We start from the raw sequence: 19,648 nt of genomic DNA, 5'->3' as shown, positions 1-19,648 counted from the left end.
ACTTTCCTTCTCACAGGTTTTTTTATCATTACTGAACACCTGGCTGTTCTAATATCTAAATTAAGTACTTAACGTCATGGTATAAACTGATAAATTATTAATTTCAAACATACAGTGTGTACTGTAGCTACCCTAACAATTAATGACTGAATCTCCTTTTTCTCAAATACAAATATCGTACTCTTCTGAAACATCAAACAAACACCAAACTTACTTTTTCTGGAAAGTCTAATTTTTACATGTTCGGTCAATCTGTTAAGCCTTTTGTACCCTGTATATGCCAAACTTAGATAGCAACCACCCTGCAGGTGCAATAGTCCTGCTGCACTTCGGAAAGGCCAAAGTAAAGGCCAGTAATATATTCATGTGCCACTACTTACTATTAGAAGAGAAGGGATAACAATATAGCAAAAACTTGGTATTGTTTGAGCCTTGAAAAAGAGAGGAGGAACGATGGATCATGTTAAAGTCTTTTCAGTACGTACAAGCTGTCGCACTTTAAACATGGGTATACTGACAATGTGCATTAACAGGTATTACTGCTTTTAGAGTATGCTTTTCCTATGCATTATATTCTCAATCTTGGAAGAGGAACACAAGATGCTGGTGTAGCTGTATCCAAAGTAAGGACTGCATCAAGATAGTTATACCAGAAACAAATTCCTTTAACCAATATTTAGGCCATGATTGCTTGAGGAATGCTTTTCTGATATGTAGTGGTAGGCTACAGTACCCATACAGAGCTCCTCGTAGCGATGCTGCCATGCTGACAAAACTGAGCTTCCCATTTGCTGTAAGAAAATCTGAAATACGTCTCAGTAATGAAAGTGCAATTTAGCTTCCACTCAGGATTTCTGTATGTCTGTCAAGGATCATACCTCTTCACAAGCCTGACCTGCCAGCAAATCTATGGTGGCAGAAATCTCTAATGGAGAAACTGGTTCACAAAAAGCTAAGTAGATTAGGTCTAACATTGACCTCTGCTATGTTGCGTTTTTTTTTTTTTTCCCTCTTTTTCTTTTAAAGGTCCTTTTTGGCATTTGTATTAAGAAAGACTGCATCACTCCTTTCCTCTGTTTCAACTCCCGCAGTCTGCAGTACTGTTTCAGCATTAGGAAGCCCGAACTGTACAAAAGACTCAAATAAGCAAGGCTTCAATATGACTATATGCAGGGGAGAAGAGGGAGAGGGAGGGATTTTTAACTATTTAGTTTCATGCAGGATAAATGAACTCCATCATCAACTCCTCTTTCTGAACACATTTCGCAAGGAAGAGGGGGGAAGAATTATAGAATTTATGCAGTTTTGGTTTTAGATGAGTTTAAATTACATCTTTTTCATTTTATTCACTGTATTTCATGCAGCACTCCATTATTCTCTTATCTATACATAAGACTAGTTTTCCCTTGCAGTGAGGTTGAAGTAGATGAATCAAATGTTCTGACAGATAAACTAGTGGCCTTTACCTATTTCAGGTAAGCAAAAAAAGGAATTATGAAATCCTTGTTTGATACTAAGAATGTAAAGCAGCAGAAGTTTACTTAATCCACAAACAAATAGCTGTTTCGTATTTGTGCACGACAGCATTTTTACAATACAATATATAGGGAATGTTACAAATATGATCAAGTCTTTTTCTAACAAAGGAAGGCTGCGTTCATTCTAGGCTAAAATAGATCCATGCCTGACTTTAAATTTGAAATCATGTATCTCTTAAAAAAAAAAAAAAAAAATCCCAAACCTCTTAGATCTGAGCTAAACCCTTTAGTGCTTCATATTACAAATCCTTCCAGAGAGTCATGTATTTCTTAATCTTTTTAATTCTTCAGTAAACTCATTTGAACTACAGCTGAGTGATCATTCCAGTGCTGGGTATAATCCTTCCCGCCATTCAGACAGTTGGCACATGCTTCACACAGTCCTTCATCTTTCAAATTACCCCTCTGAGACAGAAATTATCCCATCTTCTACAGAGCATCACGCATTTTGCAAAGTGAATGAATGCACAGTATTCACATTTAGCATACACGGCCAGTCTTTCTTTGAAATGCCAGACAATTTCTGCTTCCTTTGCTGTAGTTTGCATCGTGTTCTTTCCCTCCTGTCTAGTCTTTATATTTGTGGACCCAGCCCTTTTATCTTGCTGTATCAAAAGGCTGGGAATAATAGCTGTTTGATGCAGCAGAGCAAACACAAATCAGTTGGTTTCAACCATAATTATGATCAGGTAACCTGCTATAAAAATGCTAACAAAGTTCACTGTTCCAGGATAGAGTGAAATTTCTCATTCCCTTCGTTAGTTACTCACAGGAGGTCCTGGTGGCCCCGGTTTTCCTGGGAGGCCTGGTTTGCCTCGTCTTCCCTGGAAACAAAAAAAGAACAACAGACGTTTATAAATGTTACAGCTAGTGACTGATTTGGAACAGGAATTTTGTTTAAAAGAAAGATTTATTGCCTTAGTTATTATCAAAAAGTTCCAAAACTACCCAAAAGAATACTCTATATCAGTCACAGCAATGCTATCCAATTCTAGTAATTTTAGGACTGTTTTTAATAATTATGACAAAGAGCATATTTGCATCACACTAACATTTTAAAGCTACGTCTTAAATGTGAGTGCACATTGATGGGGCTATAAACAGAGCCTCTTGATGAGGTGTAAAGAAATTATGTTTTATCTGAATATGCCAGAGCTTGGGATGTTAAACTGTGCTGCAGTAGTCACCCTGACTTGCACAGCAAGTACGTATGTGCAATATAACCCAATTAACAAAGACCCATACCATTCTTCTCCAGGATCTGAGAACAAGCAGAGAAGTCAGAGATTTATTAGCAAAACCAATTCCCCTTCCTCATGCAATTACTACCATCTGTGTATATAGTGCACATGCAACATCGTTTGTGTTAAAACTTAAGGTCCATAAAAGTCTACTTAAGTTAACGCGAGACTTTCCACTCGTAGTCTAAAAAACATGCACATGTAGTTATTACAATTTTTTAGTACAGAACTCGATTGAACAACTCCTGTTTTCACAGATGCTTTTTTTTAGGAAGATCAACTTAAAAATTGAAGTAATTTACAATCATTTACATCTTTATTGGCACGCTGAAATCTGATGCACATTTTTTAGAAACAACAGCCGAGAACAACTAATACCTACGTCTGATGGTAAAAAAAAAGCATTATATCCATAAAGACTAAACTTTTCCCTTGCATACGGCAAATGTAAATTAACAAAAAGCATTAGGGGGATGTCCTGCTGAAAACTTGGCTTAAGAAGTTAAAAAATGAAAATGCTTGCTGACAGCTCACAATTAACACTAGAGGTATTTCTGTAAGCTATGGTCCCTATTTCTAAGCCTGCTTCTGTGTTTTATTAAATGACGATCTCACACAAACCGCAGAAGCAATCTAAGGAACAGTGAGTGAAATCTCAGCTTCGCTCTTTACAGGTGAGAGCCCCGATCTGTAGGAAACCACTCTCACGCTCTGCCTCTCGTTAATCTTGATCTATGCTGAGGGGAAACAAGATGATGACAGTCGGGGTGGAAAATCCCTCTTCCTCACACCCTGCAGCTCACCAGGGTAACCTCTTGCCTAGATGCCAGAGACTCTCCTGAGAAGCAGGAGGGAGGGGTTTGGAGCCCTCCAAGTTGAAGAAAGAACCGAACAAGGGCTGTGGGGATGCATTTCATCCACCGGGCCGTGCCACACAACATGTACACTGCCACCATGGTTTTATGAAGCTCCTCAGTCAGTCAGTGTGTTTTAAGGGCAGTGTGAAAAAAAAAATAACACCTCAGCATATTTGGAGTGCCAAATTCCTGGGTCTTAACTAGCTGAGACATATGTTATGTGCTGAGCTGTTTAATCCCATCAGTACTCGCACATGCAGGGCTGTAACTGGGGCAGCTCAGGGTAAATTTTCAGAACGAAAATACAGTACTAGGTGCCCATATTGGGCCCAAGGCTATATTGCCTCTTACCACCCACCCCCAGCACGTCCTCTCTGTTGGTAACACTGTTCACGCAGGCCTGTGATGAGCCAGAGCTGGGAACTCATCCAGGCTAAGGATGGCCCACAGAAACACAGAGTTGTTTTTGACTTTGATCAGTTCATTGATGCAGTTCACTGGGCAACTGGGTAGCTTGCCTGCCCTGACGGGGGGCACAGTACCGGGAAGGGCACACATCCACAAGAAAAGGGGGCTGTCGTTAGCTAGATCTAGACTTTTGGACTAATCTCTACTTCAGAAATACAGATGGAAAATAACATTTCCTGACTTTTTTGGAAAACAGTAAACTTTCCTTAGGAAGTATGAAAAACAGATTGAGAGGAGATGATGTAAGTAATAAACAAAGATAAAATGCTTCATACTTTTTAAATAGTCCCTCTGAGTTATAATGATCTATACTGTTGACTTCTTGAAGCACCTTCCTTTTCCTGTTTGGACTTATTTAAAGTGTCCTGAGGATGACACTTAAAATCTCAGCAGTCTAAACAAAGTATCAAGGAAGTGTCAGGGGGAAGAAGGCAGGGCTTTGACTGGCAGACACAGCTGTGAATGAGGTGTTAATTACACAGGAAAACATGGAATATGTTGGGAAGGCAATTTTACCTCTACTTACAAGATGAGCCAAAATGTGACTTATGACATATTGCAAAGTCAAAACTTGACAAACTTTCTGAAAAATCAGTTATTAAAATAAAAAATATTGGGGGTAGTTATTTTTCACTGTCATTTATTAATTACTAGAACACTTACCTGGTGAAACACAGAAGAAGCACTTGCCCTACCTTTTATCCAATCATTATATTATTAGTCATTATACTATGTGCCATGTGTACAAAAAACCTGTGGAACAATCACATAGATCGGCATGAGGCATCAGCTCTTTCTAGAAGAACAAAAGCCCATTTTTTTTGTACATGCACCCTTCTAAACTGTCTGATATTTTAATTTTAACACAGAAATACATAAAAGGCCACTACCTTTCAGCAATGCCTTTCAGATACAGAGATTTAAATGCCAGGGATACACACAGCTCCACCTACTTGCCAGCACTCCTGCTTCTCTATGACTTCCCAGCATCAGTATGGAAAAATTTAAAATATATAGTACAGCAAGAGTGTAAGAAAAGTAGTTTATGTTTTTGTTTAGGATAATTAAAACAATTAGAAGAATGTTTTTGATAAGCCCATTATGGTCTTGCCTTGAGCAGACCATGAGCCAGACTGTGACTAAATATTTACAGTTTGATTCTGAGTCTTCCTTCTAGCAAGAAAGAAGTGAAAAACATCTCATTGCCCTCTCTGGTTTGTCGAGTGGGCTTAGCGGAGAGCCACAGTTCCCATCTCCTGTTCAGAAGCGTCTCGGCAGCCCCATGAGAGCTGTACTCGCTGCCGTAGAGCTGCGCGTGGGGCAGGCAGCCGGCACAGGAGGCCCATTACCTTTATTTAGTTGAGTTCACTGAGCAAATATTGAGGTTATAAAACCACTCAAAATATAAATAAATGTTCTAGGCATCACATACTTCCTTTAACTAAATAAAAACCGCAATACCACCTACGCTAACTTAAAAAAGATAAGCGGTGTCAACAAGTTGTCTAATGCTACTTAGAATAATATCTAAAGAAACGAAAACCAAAACAGTTGCTGGTTATTTCCTTTGTGGTGCATACATTTTTGCTGGCAGTCAATGTGATAAGAAGTTCTAAATGTTACTGGTATTGCATCCTGTCCCCTTGACTCATGAAATGTCTGCCCTCAACTAATTTGGACAGTCAGCTACTTTTCTCTTTTCCATAGGACAAACTTCAGCTACAATACACACACAAATCATTCAAATGACAACTGCTTGGTTAGGGGCAAAAAAAGATAAAATATTAAAAATAAAATAAATGAGAAATCATATGCTTCAGCAAACCCCAGCTGAGTGCCTAGCTGAAGTATGCGGTCAAATGCACTCTTTATTCCTCTCTTCCTTTGCCCCTTCTGTTAATCGAAATGATTTGATGAGCTTTGCTTTATATTACATGGAAAGCTGTTCAGAAGAGAGGCTCTGTGCATCCTTCCATAAGCTTGTGCTCTGATTCTGACTGCCGCCCCTGGGTACGGCTGCAGGTCCAACACACAATGCAAGAATTCAAAGTCTATATTGTAACCCCCTGCTGCATCATTTGCATCCATCTATTCACATATCTCTAACTATAGAAGAGCAAGATGGCTAATCCTAGTGTCTAAAAATAAGCTGCGGATTATTTTAGGATAAAATTGAGCGGAGTTATGTAGGAACGCTGACATGATTTATGGAATTAATAATTTAAAGAACCCACACTTGAGTATGAAGGGAAAAGTTCTTAGAATAAGCCCGTGTGAATTTTCAAGGGAAATTGCTAATTAGCAGTTACTGAAACACATCATCACATTTCAAAACAGGAACTAGTTCTGGAGAAAGTAGAAAGCTGGGCTTTAAAGTCTTAACTACTGTAGTTATTATGCAAGATTAATGAGGCTTATGTAACTCATTTGCCAAGCTAAACTGAGATTCTCTTGAATAATCCTCAAAACCAGACTGACAAAGGGACAGATATACCTGAAGCAGGAGGCAGGTGGAAAGTAAAGACCCCCATCTCAGAGTGCCGAACCCGCAGAGACCCCACCAGCCCCTTGGGCACCTAAACGCAGCCATGCGAGTGGAGCTCTGGGCAGTTAAAAGACTGTTTCTCCAGATGCCCAAAGTTGCCACCAAGCAGCCAGACAAATCCCAGTCCCTACGCTAATCCAGAGTACAGAAGAGGCTTTCCTTTGTCTCAGTCCTTTAAGCTGATACGCCTAGTCCTTATAAACAACTCAGTTTTCCCCCGCTGTCTGTAGTCACAACCCACTGCTCCTGGCAGCTCACCTGGAGCTTGCAGAGCTCCAACCAACTCTAACCCAGGGGAAACCCAGCCAAGCCCAAAGCTAGTGACAGTCCTCTGCTCCATGATTTACCAGAAAAAGTTTGCCAGACTGCCGTTTTAGGGGAATGAAGGCAGTCATCACATGGCAGTATCAGTAAAAAGCCAGTTCAAGAGCTAATTGGAAACAGAAGATTAGAATTAATCACAAAAATCAGTGCAATCATCCATCCAACCCAGTTACACAACAGTGCACATCTACTGATCAGTTGTGGGACAGGAGAAGGTTCTCCAGGATCCCAAACAACTATGTGACAGTTCACAAAGTGAAAATTACAAAACTACAACAAATGCATAGCCTGAATACAGAATTATCATTTTCCATCATGCATTTAGTCAAAAATTTGGTAATATTTAAAGAGAGCTTTGACATTTAAGTACCTGACTGCACAACTGCTGTTAATAAGAGTTTTTTCATTAACTTTGGTAGCCTCACAATTGCACAAGTTTTTTTTTTTTTTAATCCTTAGAAATCTTATAGGTTGGATATTTTCTTTCCTAAATTGGAAATCTATGTTGCAGTCAATGAAACCTTTTTAACTTCAGTAATACAGTGTTAGGACTTGAATGTACAATTCCTTCTTCAATCCTATTAACCTTGGCCTTGAGGATGTATTATGGTAACCAGTGTATTACAAATTAACCTCTGTATTAGATGTTAAACCTGAATAAGCTCACAGGAAATAAGGCCAGAAGGCAAGAAATTAAGCCGTTTGCAGAAAATAAGTGAAAGTCTGCCCCTCATATCCCACTAACGCCTTTCACAGAAACATGGCTCACAGCAGAATAGAGCACACAGACCCTAATCCCCTGTTTTGGAAAAGAAGTCACTAGGGAGTTCCTCGCTAATGCAGAAGCAGTCCTGCACTCAACCTTGGCTTTCTAATTTTAGGAATGATTTCCAATAAACCCTAGTTTCTTCATTTTTGTATTAATAAAAAGGTAAAGGAGAACACATAGCCAGACTATATAATACTATACAAATGCATTTAACAAACATCAAAAAAAGTCCTTAAGCCGGCGTAGCAGTGCCAAGAAATGAAATGCCACAACCTATTTTGCCAACAAAACCCTATACAAAATCCATCACAATTTTTCAAGTGTATTCACAAAAGTGCATTTTAAATTCAAAATCACTTGTAGAAATATTTTTCAATGACATTTAGATAGTTTTATAATGAACACCTTAATTTTTAATTATGAGAAATAATTTCCTATTCTCTTATGTTGCTATACCTTTTGCTAAGAGACATTAAAAGAAATATTGATAATAAGAGTATTTGGAAGGGACCCTGAAAATTCCAAATGAGAGCTTAAAACTGAAATAATTTCTGCTGCTGTTCCATTAAAAGTTAGATTTTAATTTCCTCAATGGAAAATAACAGAGAAATTTAAAAATTATAGAACTATTTTCTAATTGACAAATCTGTCTTCAGCATTCTAAATTACAACCTTTTTCATCCCATTTTTAAATGCCAAACTGGGAAAAATAGAAATTTTTTTTTTAAGCTGTATCCTACCTTACTGGTTATTTACTTTGCTTTTAAGGTAGAGACATTCTGGTAGAAAAACTAAAAATTATCTCCCTCTTTTACATTAATCATTTTTAGACTGTTAAATATCTGACTGAAGGAATGTACAGCAGTACAACTTAAAGATAAAATCAGACTGGAGCTTTGCATACTTAAAAACAACTTACATCAAAGTCAAGAAGAACTGAGAAGATTAAAAGACATTCCAAAACTCAAGAGCTGTAGCTGTGAAAAATAGTCTGCTCTGTGCCAGGAGCCTGACCTACTATGCAGTAATTATCACTGCTCTCGAAAGCTTGTTTTACAATTGGTTGAGTACAACATTTACTCACTGAACTAGAAAACAAATTACATCAAATAAATATTTAAGTTCTATAAACCAGATAAATGCAACCTGAATTTAAATTAATTTTGATGTCCCTCTGAATAATTATGTTATGAAAATCCAACAGCTCCCCTCCCATTTATTTATTCAGGAAGATTTTCCACTGTGTCATAATAATTTTATTCATGCTTGATTAGAAAAACTTGTAATCTCAGAGAGTAAATTGATTATTAACATAAGGCAAGTGTTGCAATTTCACAAGGTCCCTCCAAACTCATAATTTTAATGAAATCAATGCTGAAACACTATGATATGACAACCCAAAGGACTCTCAGTTTTATGAGGTGTTTAATTTATTACTAAGATAATGCTAAAATAACCTCCTCTTAGAGTGAAGTATTTGGTATTATAAACACAACAATTGGAAATAAGGAAGTTGTTTCAAAAATATTTACTTCAAGACACCTGCAACTTCCCAAGGAATACAGAGTCAAGAATACGGCTGTGGTATCGTAGAAAGATTTGTAAATGTTTGAACTGAATTCATCACTGGAACCAGGGAAACCACCACAGCAGAGAATCAGTCTGTTTAAATACACATGAAACATTTCAAAAAATCCTACTAACCTATAAAAATGAAGTTGTTGGCAGCTATGCTGAGAATAAGCTAGAGCTATTTAAAAAAAAAAACCCACACAGAATTGTCTGGGTTGGAAGGCACCTCTTGAAATCATCTAATATAATTCCCTTCCTCAAGCAGGACTAATTGTCCAGGACTGTGTCTACTTGACTTTTCAGTATCTCCACAGATGGAGACTCCACAACCTCTCTGATCCCCCCTGAGCCTTCTCTTCTCCAGGCTAAAGAGTCCCAGCTCTCTCAGCCTCTCCTTTTATGAAAGATGCTCCAGTCCCTTTAATCCGCTTTGTGGCCCTGTGCTAGACCCACTTCAGTAAGTCCATGTCCTCCTTGATGTGGTCTCACCAGTGCTGAGCAAAGGGGAAGGATATCTCCCCTGACCTGCTGGCAACTCTCTTCCAAATGCAGCCCAGGATATCGTTGGCCTTTTTTTGCCATGAGGGTGCATCACTGACTTATGGTCTGCTTGTTGTCCAGCAGGTTCTTCTCCACAAAGCTTCTTCCCAGACAGTTTGCTTCCAGGGTATACTGATACCTGGGGTTATTGCTCCCTAGATGCAGGATTTTGCACTTCCCCTTGTTGAACTTGATGTGCTTCCTCTTGGCCCAGTTCTCTGCTACGTTCTGCCCCATTGTCCAGGTCGTTAATGAAGACGCTGGACAGTACTGGGTCTGGTATGGGGTACACCACTAGTGACTCATCTCCAGCTGGACTTTGTGCCACTGATCACAAGCCTCTGGGCCCAGTTGTTCAGCTGGTTTTCAATCCACCTCACTATCCACTTATGTAACCTGTACTTTGTCAGCTTGTCTATGAAGTTGACGAGATGAAGTCATGGGATACAGTGTCAAAGGCTTTGCTAAAGTTGAGGTCAACAACATCCACTGCCCACCTCTCATCCACCAAGCTAGTCACCTCATTGTAGATGGCAATGTAGTTGGTCAAGCATGATTTCCCCTTCATAAACCTATGCAGACTATCCCAATCGCCTTCTTGTCCTTCATGTGTTTGGAAATGGTTTCCAGGAGGATTTCCTCTATCACATTCCCAGGGATTGAAGTGAAGCTGATTGGCCTGTAGTTCGCTGGATCTTCCCTCTTGAAGATAGAAGTGATATTTGCTCTCTTCTAGCCTTCAGGAACCTCTCCCAGTCACCATGACCATTCAAAGAGTGGCCTTGAAATGACATCAGCCAGCTCCCTCCGGACTTGTGGATGCAACCCGTCAGGCCCCATGGACTAACAGAGCTGTGTCCACCATCTGAAGCTGCCTGGGTGCAAGAGTCCGACAGCAAACAGTTACTTCAGTGGCGCCTGGGTCCTGTGCCTTGTGACCATCACCTTTAAGGATGTGTATGCTGGACAGAGAAAGTTTGCTGGCCTCTTCTTTGTGCCCTTCTGCATGGACTGCTGTGCAAACTGCTGCACATCTATTGGCTGCTTCTGTTATCGCTTCTCGAACTGCTGCATCGCCTGGCTGTTATATAGCATCATAGAATAGTTTGGGTTGGAAGGGACCTTTAAAGATCATCTAGTCCAACCCCCCTGCAATAAGCAGGGACATCTGCAACTAGATCAGGTTGCTCAGAGCCCCATCCAGCCTGACCTTGAATGTTTCCAGGGATGGGGCATCTACCACCTCTCTGGGCAACCGGGTCCAGTGTTTCACCACCCTCATCGTAAAAAAGTTTCTTCTTTATATCTACCCTCTTTTAGTTTAAAACCATTCCCCCTTGTCCTGTCGCAACAGGCCCTACTAAAAAGTTTGTCCCCATCTTTCTTATAAGCCCCCTTTAAGTACTGAAAGGCCGCAATAAGGTGTCCCCGAAGCCTTCTCTTCTCCAGGCTGAACAACCCCAACTCTCTCAGCCTTTCCTCATAGGAGAGGCGTTCCACCCCCCTGATCATTTTTGTGGCCCTCCTCTGGACCCGCTCCAACAGGTCCATGTCTTTCCTGTGCTGAGGGTTCCAGAGCTGGATGCAGTACTCCAGGTGGGGTCTCACCAGAGCAGAGTAGAGGGGCAGAATCCCCTCCCTTGACCTGCTGGCCACACTTCTTTTGATGTGGCCCAGGATATGGGTATAGTCCTCTTCCTGGCATGGGCTAAAAGGGTGCTCAACCCTCACTAAGCAGGGGTCAGGTAGAACAAAGGCTGCAGGCACCCTTTGATCCAGGACAGCTGATGGAGTTCGTCAGAAGCTGCTAGAGCTACCCTTACCTTAGCTCCACCTGGCAGCAGCAGGCACCCTCAGTTTCCTCAGAGGTTTCCCAGAAGTGCCCAAATCCCAGAAAAAGAGCCCAGAAGCTCAAGAAGATATCAAGAAGATCTCAAAGAAGCAGAAACTGCTGCATAAACTGCTGAGTATGTTAGCTGCGTGCTGGGCCCGGCTCTTCTATAGGCCAAATGAGAATGAAAAATGACCATTTCTAGATTTGACAGTACAGCTGCCTAACAAAGTTGCTTTGATGCTTTGCATTAAGAAAATTTTTGGAATTCACTGAAATATTATATTAAAAATTAAATTATTTTCAGAAAAAAAAAGTATTTATAAAAAAATGCATCATGTTCAGGGAAAATCTACAAAGATATCCAATTGAAATCAAGCATTAATTTCTAAAATCTTTGGGATTGTGTTTTGGAAATATAAATTTTATTTCACTGCATTTAATATAGTAGAGGCAGAGTCTGGAAAACTCCATGCAGTCTGTAATTATAAGTAGTAGAAATTTTTAAGAAAGTACAGCAACATGACAAAATTATTTGAAGACACTAGAAAATTCTTTATACAAGGAGCTGAAGGTCCTTAGTTGAATTTTCTCAAAAATAAATGGAATGGTGATTTGATTACAAAGAAAAAACTTTAAATATATCTTAATGTGAAGCAGACATTAAAAAAAAACAGTTGTTGGAGGCTTAAGCTACATGCCCAAGTGTAAAATAAAAAGCACATTTTGAAATGTGGGATTGACAGGAAACACTGGAACAAAGAAATCAAGGGGACTTGTGAAGTCTCTGTTGTTGTCGTCTTTCAGGTGGAAACTGTACTTCTGTGAAAGATACGCTTAACTAAAGTGCAGGAATATTGAGAAAAATAATAAAGTCCTGCATAACGCAGGAAGCCAGAAAGATGGCGTAGTTGTCCACTGTGGTTTAAATTGCACGCAATGCTAGGTTAGTACCCAATCTTTCTATTTTTTGTTGGTCAGTAATATTGGACGAGGGACTTTTCTGGGTAACATCTAATTACCTTCTGAAGCTCCTGATGTCATTCTGAGCACTGGTGTAATAGTATCAAGTTGCTGCAACAGTAACATGCTGCTCTGAATGCCTGAAGCCAACAAGAGGGACACTGAGAAATAATGTGTGAAGGTAATACCCACAGAATGGTCTAGCATCTCTCATGAAGGAATGAGGAAAAGGGGATGAGCAGCTGTCTCTGCCCACTTCTCCCAGCGACCAAAATTAAAAACAAAGGCTCTCACTTAGCAAGGCCTTATATCTAACATAAAACACTTCACTAAAGATAACAAAAATAAAAAATTATACTAGTCACCAGTGGTAGAGCAAGGAGAAACGCTGGTCTTTTTGTAAGAACAGCAAAGGTTTGAGGAGTCCTTGCACCCACAGGAAAGCACAATGCTGGCTAACAGATCTGAGTGGAAGTGGGTACCATGACAAAAGGAGAAACATAAGGGCAGTACATGCTCATACAAAATTTAACTAAGTTCACTCAAGAGATTGTCACAACAAAAAAAACCTTTAAATGAGGATTGTATATGTCTCAGGTTGGTTGAAGAATCAGAAATAAGTTCACTGTATGGTCTCTGGATATGGCCAGATTATCATGTAGCCACTATTTCTTCTGCCATAACCATCATTTTCCTCTTCTAAGTAACACCCTAAATAAGGATGCACCATGTATGATGAATCACTGAATATCTTTTTTTTGGTAGAGCTGCAACAAATGTTAAGTAGTTTCTTTGGTGTAGATACAGAAGCACGGTAGTAAACAGAAAGCCAATGGCTTCACTTTAGCTCACAACTCTGTTCCTCCTTTTTTATCGCTCTGCAAAGGAAACAAGCTATGTAAGTCTGAAGATCATTATTTGTACTACCTCACTGCTCTCCTCTCCTGCATAAGCCAGCTATATGCAGAATGAGAAGACATAACAAAGGAGATGAGAGGAAACGGTGTCACAATAAGTGGAGAAAGAATGGGAACTAATGAGTTCACTCGTATAAACATAACCAATACACTTGCTAAATGCTAGACTATTAATGTGTGTGTTCAGAAAAAAAATATTTATGCATTTTGCTACTACACCGGTATGAAAGAAGTAATATGCATAAGAATCCAATTTTTATTTATCATTGCACTAGCTCTGCTCCATGACTGCACTACTTCAAATTTTTAGTGAGTTTGGAATTTTCTCTTAAAGCAAAGCCAAAAAACAGAGCATGCATCCTGATACAGGATCCTTTAACACTGCACAGATGTAGTCAAAGAGCTTTCAGGGTTTCACCTTTCTCATTGTGAATCATCATGAATGATCTCACTACAGCACATTTCTGTAAATATATCACATTAGTGTATGCTGTTTTCTGCAAACTCTTTCGTCCTTGGGAATCTGGAAAGCATCCAGGGAGACCAACTTGGACAGAAGACATTTCACACACTTCTGTCATCAAGTTCCATGGCTGACTTATTTGTGTACCGTCACTTAAACGTGTAAGAACCTAACCTGCTCTTTGACGAGGGAGCAAGATCATATCCCAGCATGATCATATAGTAGTAATACATCGGATCACCAAGACACAGAAAGTGACATATTTATGATTTCAATAATCTCGTGTTGGCTCAAATGATACCACGTAACTCTATCTACAGTGTAACCATTGGACAAAAGCTGTTACCACTTTATTTGAAATAATGTCTTGATCCTCCTTTGCTCTTGAAATAAATAACCTGCAGTCATCATCTAATTCAGTGATGTTGTAAATTTGTGCTTGTAAGCCAATTTCACATATATGTCAATATATGGCATAACTTTGAACTAAAAATCTACAATTCAGTTAATTTTTGTGTTTATTATAATAATTATAAAATGTTATATAACTATATAACTATATAATAGTTATTCTATTTCCAGAATCATAGAATCATAGAATCATAGAATCATACAGGTTGGAAAAGACCTCTAAGATCATCGTGTCCAACCGTCAACCCAACACACCATGCCCACTACACCATGTCCCTAAGTGCTTCATCTACACGTCTTTTAAATACCTCCAGGGATGGTGACTCAACCACTGCCCTGGGCAGCCTGTTCCAAGGCCTGACCACTCTTTCAGTAAAGAAATTTCTCCTAATGTCCAATCTAAACCTCCCTTGGCGCAACTTGAGGCCATTTCCTCTTGTCCTATCGCTAGTTACTTGGGAGAAGAGACCAACACCCACCTCGCTACAACCTCCTTTCAGGTAGTTGTAGAGCGCAATGAGGTCTCCCCTCAGCCTCCTCTTCTCCAGGCTAAACAACCCCAGTTCCCTCAGCCGCTCCTCATAAGACTTGTGCTCCAGGCCCTTCACCAGCTTCGTTGCCCTCCTCTGGACACGCTCCAACACCTCCATGTCCTTCTTGTAGTGAGGGGCCCAAAACTGAACACAGGATTCGAGGTGCAGCCTCACCAGTGCCCAGTACAGGGGCACAATCACCTCCCTGCTCCTGCTGGCCACACTATTTCTGAATCAGGCCAGGATGCCGTTGGCCTTCTTGGCCACCTGGGCACACTGCCGGCTCATGTTCAGCCGGCTGTCAATCAGCACCCCCAGGTCCTTCTCCTCTGGGCAGCTTTCCAGCCACTCCTCCCCAAGCCTGTAGCGTTGCCTGGGGTTGTTGTGGCCGAAGTGCAGGACCCAGCACTTGGCCTTGTTGAACCTCATACAATCGGCCTCGGCCCATCGATCCAGCCTGTCCAGGTCCCTCTGCAGAGCCTTCCTACCCTCCAGCAGATCAACACTCCCGCCCAACTTGGTGTCATCTGCAAACTTACTGAGGGAGCACTCGATCCCCTCATCCAGATCATTGATAAAGATATTGAACAAGACCGGCCCCAGTACTGAGCCCTGGGGAACACCGCTCGTGACCGGCCGCCAACTGGATTTAACTCCGTTGACCACAACTCTCCGGGCTTGGCCGTCCAGCCAGTTTTTTACCCAGCGAAGAGTGTACCTGTCTAGGCTGTGAGCCGCCAGCTTCTCTAGGAGAATGCTGTGGGAGACAGTGTCAAAGGCTTTACTGAAGTCCCGGTAGACCACATCCACTGCCTTTCCCTCATCCACTAGGCGGTTCACCTGGTCATAGAAGGAGATCAGGTTGGTCAAGCAGGACCTGCCTTCCATGAACCCGTGCGGGCTGGGCCTGATCCCCTGGTTGTCCCGGACATGGCTCGTATATGTATTTTTACTATATAATTTTTGATGCAGACTATTTCTGTTAGGTGAAAGAAATACTACTACCCAGACTTATTCCACTTAATAGGGGTGCATTTGTCGTAGTTCCCTCTATAGTGAACGCAGACAGACAGTGCCCATTCTGGGCCAGGGTCCCACCTTTGGTATTTCTTAGGAGTTCTAATATTGAACTCTGATCTTGGATGATATAATAAAATTCCACTTAAAACACTCTGAAAATGAAAATGCATGGCTCAGGCCAGTTCAAAGAGGGAAGAAATCCACGGGCATGGCTTTTTTTCTTCCCTTTCTATCACATTTTGTACTCTCGCTTACCTAAGTCACTAGCTCTAACATGAGCCTTCTACATGTTTCTTTGAGTTTCTGACAATATCAACTTTGAATATAACAAGTACAAGGCGGATGGAAAGTTTAAAAAAAAATCAGGTTCTGAAAGTGTGGCATCCAAATTGAATAGATACTTTCAAATGTTTTGGAGTGTTTTTTTTTTCCTAATATGTTAGAGTTCCAGTCTGCAAAATAGGCACAACATCACTTTTAGGTCTGAACAATATGTTGAAGAAAAATCATCAGTTAGTTACACACTCAGTATTATGCTTTAATCTTCAGAAGACAGTCCATGACAAAACCAATAGCTTCATATAATGTGAAAGATTTGGAGGATCTGCTGGAAGTAGAACAGAGGAACATAGCATTTATAATTAAATAAAATAAAAAGGAATATTTAATAGACATTAGATGTGCACTGTCCTGTTTGTCATTAAGCAGAGCAGAGATCTTGTTACAAACAGTATGTTATTGTGTAATTAAATGTATTGGAAATGCAAATGCACATGGGAGTTGAATTAAGATTGCAAACTATGTTATTAATGCTCGGGCAGGGGTGGCCAGCAGAAAAAGTATTGTTGTGAGCATCTCACTGGTAGAAAGATAAAGACAGATGCTGAGGCTCTACAGTCTGCTATTCCCATTGTTTGGCTCAAGGCAACTGTGTGCGTAGCCGAGATTATAAAACAATCAGCACTCCTGTTTTTATAGATATTGGAGTGAGATGGCAGTTCAATTTTATGTGCAAATAGGAAATGTCCATGATGAATATATTAACCCCCTAATTCCCACTGCAAAATGAAGAAAAAAAAGAAAAGTATTTCCAAATTCATTTATCCACCATTATATATATACAGTGTGTTAACTCTGAATCTTTGCCTCAAAAAATTGAGAAGTTCAAAGAGTGGTGTCTCGAAAACAGCCATATTTATAACTATTCCTAAAGGAGAACTAATAAACTGTATGTTTCTGCAGATTCAATACTCCACAGAAAAACACTCTAAAATATGCTAAAACTGGATATCCATAGCTATCCTGGATATTTAATTGCACAACAGTAAGAGTCATAGTAATTATAAAATCCTTAATAGCATGTTAATGTGCTATTAAAGATGCTTTAATAGCATTAGCATGTTAATATGCTATTAAATATGCTTTAATAGCATATTCACCACCTAACTTTCCTTTACTACATTGACTTTTTCTGTATGGGTTCTCAATCCTTACTGTGAAACTCAACTTTCAAATTTTCATGTTCAACTTAAGTGAAATTTAGTACTATTTTTGTAACTTAAAAAACCATATAAAACATAGCTTTGGGGCCTACGTGCCATTACTTATTTTGTTCAAGAACTGGTCTTCTGTTATTATTATTACTATCACTGGAATTATTAAACTGGCCTTTAATAATTCACTGTAGTTGACTAAGATCAATGATGACTAATACTAAATCCTTCCACTTCAGATCATTTAACTGAGATACTAAATATCAAGATGCCTAAACAAACCAAGAATTATTGAGAGGCCCAACTTCAAAACCACAAACTGGGCACAATTTAATTCATAAAAATATTGAAATGTTTGAGTCTGAATATCTTCCCAAACTTTTAGGAGCAGACTAGATCATAAACTCTCAAAACTGAATTATTTCTTGCGATACCACAACCATAAATATTTGTTATTTGCTCTGTTGAACTACCAATTCAGTAAGTCAGGAAAAACAAAAACATAACACAGAGAAACCAGTCAGACAGTTACATCCTTATATTAAAATTCTGAATAACCAAAGGTTTATTTCATGTCTTGGGCATAATCTATTTCCCCAGCCCTTACTGTATCTGTTCTTTGGGTATATATATATATTAGGCTCTGACACTTGCATAACAGCATCTACAACAAAACTTGGGTCACTAGTACTGTTAATATTTTAGATAATGACCCTAAATTCATATCTATATATCTTAGACATAGTAAGGTATAGCCTATCCCTGCAATAAAATGAAAGTTTCTGAGCAATTTTAATATTCTTTCATATTCTTTCACTTAAAATTACAGCAGAGACATGTTGCACAAATGACAATATCTACATCTGTGCTGCCAGTCATTAAAACACTTTAGATGGTTGAAATTGTTAAATCTCCTTCAACTGAAGAGAAACCTCAAACGTCAAAGCTCAGTTTGTTGTCAGCATGCTTCATACTCAGCTGCTACCTTTCCATTTTTTATTAGTGCTTAGAAAGAAGTCACACACCAAGGCCAGTTAGCACACTCACCAGTTGTTCACCAAGTTTACTCACCCTTTGACCTTCTTTGCCAGGTGGACCTTGGGGACCCTCCAGCCCTGGCAAACCCTGAAAATACAAAATACATTAAACAAATACAACATTCAGTGTTATTTTCATCCTCTATTATTCTATAGAAGTAAAACTAAGCCAAAGAGCCAGACATCAAGACAAAGCATTTATTTCTAATAATAAAAATAGGTTATTCATAATAACTTCTTTCAGGATAATGTTATATTGAGGTGCAAGAAAAACGCAAACGATAATTTTTAATCACATTTCTCCATATAAAGGCTGAATCATTTGGAAAAGAAGAGGTAAGTCAGCACTACTTAAGCATAGTTATATTGAACTACACTGTTATATGAAAAGTGATGTATCTTGTTAAGTTAGGATGTCATAAGAAAAAAGAAAAAAAAATTATATTAAATGAATGACAACTTACTCTACAACTCAAATTCAAACATAGGCACTGAAGGGGGAGGGGAAGGGAGGGGAGGGAAAGGGGACTAAATATAGCTGTTTTGTAAGAACCACCCCTGCGCAGCTTCCTCTGTGTGCCTGGCTCGGCTTTTCAAAACCCTTCAGAGGCACTTCTCTCGCCCTCTCCCCTCACCAGGCACAGGAGCTTTGGCTGTTCTGAATATACCCTCAACTTGCGAGCCTTCCTTCTGATCGCAGTGCAAGGATCTGCCTTTGCAGTCACAGACAGAATCACAGGCTGTTTCTGATGCTTTGGGGCTTTAATTTTATATCTGATTAATGTACGATATAATCATAAAGCCTTTGAATAACAGCTCTATACTTAGAACAGTGCCCCCCCTTTACTTTATGAGTCACCTTGGAACACAATTTTTAAAAAAATTACTTCGAGGAAGCTATCCAATTTCCATTATAGCAACAACAAATACGAAACAAGTTTCAATGTAATCAGCAAAGAGCACTGAACAGTTCTACTTTGTATAATTTTTAAAAAAGTCTCAACTGTAACATTGCATAGTCTTACAGGATATCACAAAATTAAAGAACTTATGTTTCGTTTATTTAAGAGTTTGAAATATTAAAATATTAAATTCTCAGCCATTTAAATTACTCAGACTCAGGTAT

General features: G+C 39.5%; 1 protein-coding gene across 1 annotated transcript in view; it reads right to left on the bottom strand.

Annotated features, from left to right (window-relative positions):
• The window catches only part of COL19A1 (collagen type XIX alpha 1 chain), a 211,131-nt gene that overhangs the window by 64,143 nt on the left and 127,340 nt on the right, over window positions 1-19,648 (bottom strand). The window contains exons 16-17 of the mRNA XM_075145288.1: window positions 18,557-18,610; window positions 2,309-2,362 (exon numbers count right to left, since the gene is read on the bottom strand). Of these exons, the coding sequence (XP_075001389.1) occupies window positions 2,309-2,362; window positions 18,557-18,610 (108 nt within the window). The remainder of the gene's footprint in view (window positions 1-2,308; window positions 2,363-18,556; window positions 18,611-19,648) is intronic.

Source organism: Calonectris borealis, chromosome 3 (genome assembly GCF_964195595.1).
Source record: "Calonectris borealis chromosome 3, bCalBor7.hap1.2, whole genome shotgun sequence".
NCBI lineage: Eukaryota > Metazoa > Chordata > Aves > Procellariiformes > Procellariidae > Calonectris > Calonectris borealis.
This window is presented reverse-complemented; position numbering and strand designations above follow the sequence as displayed.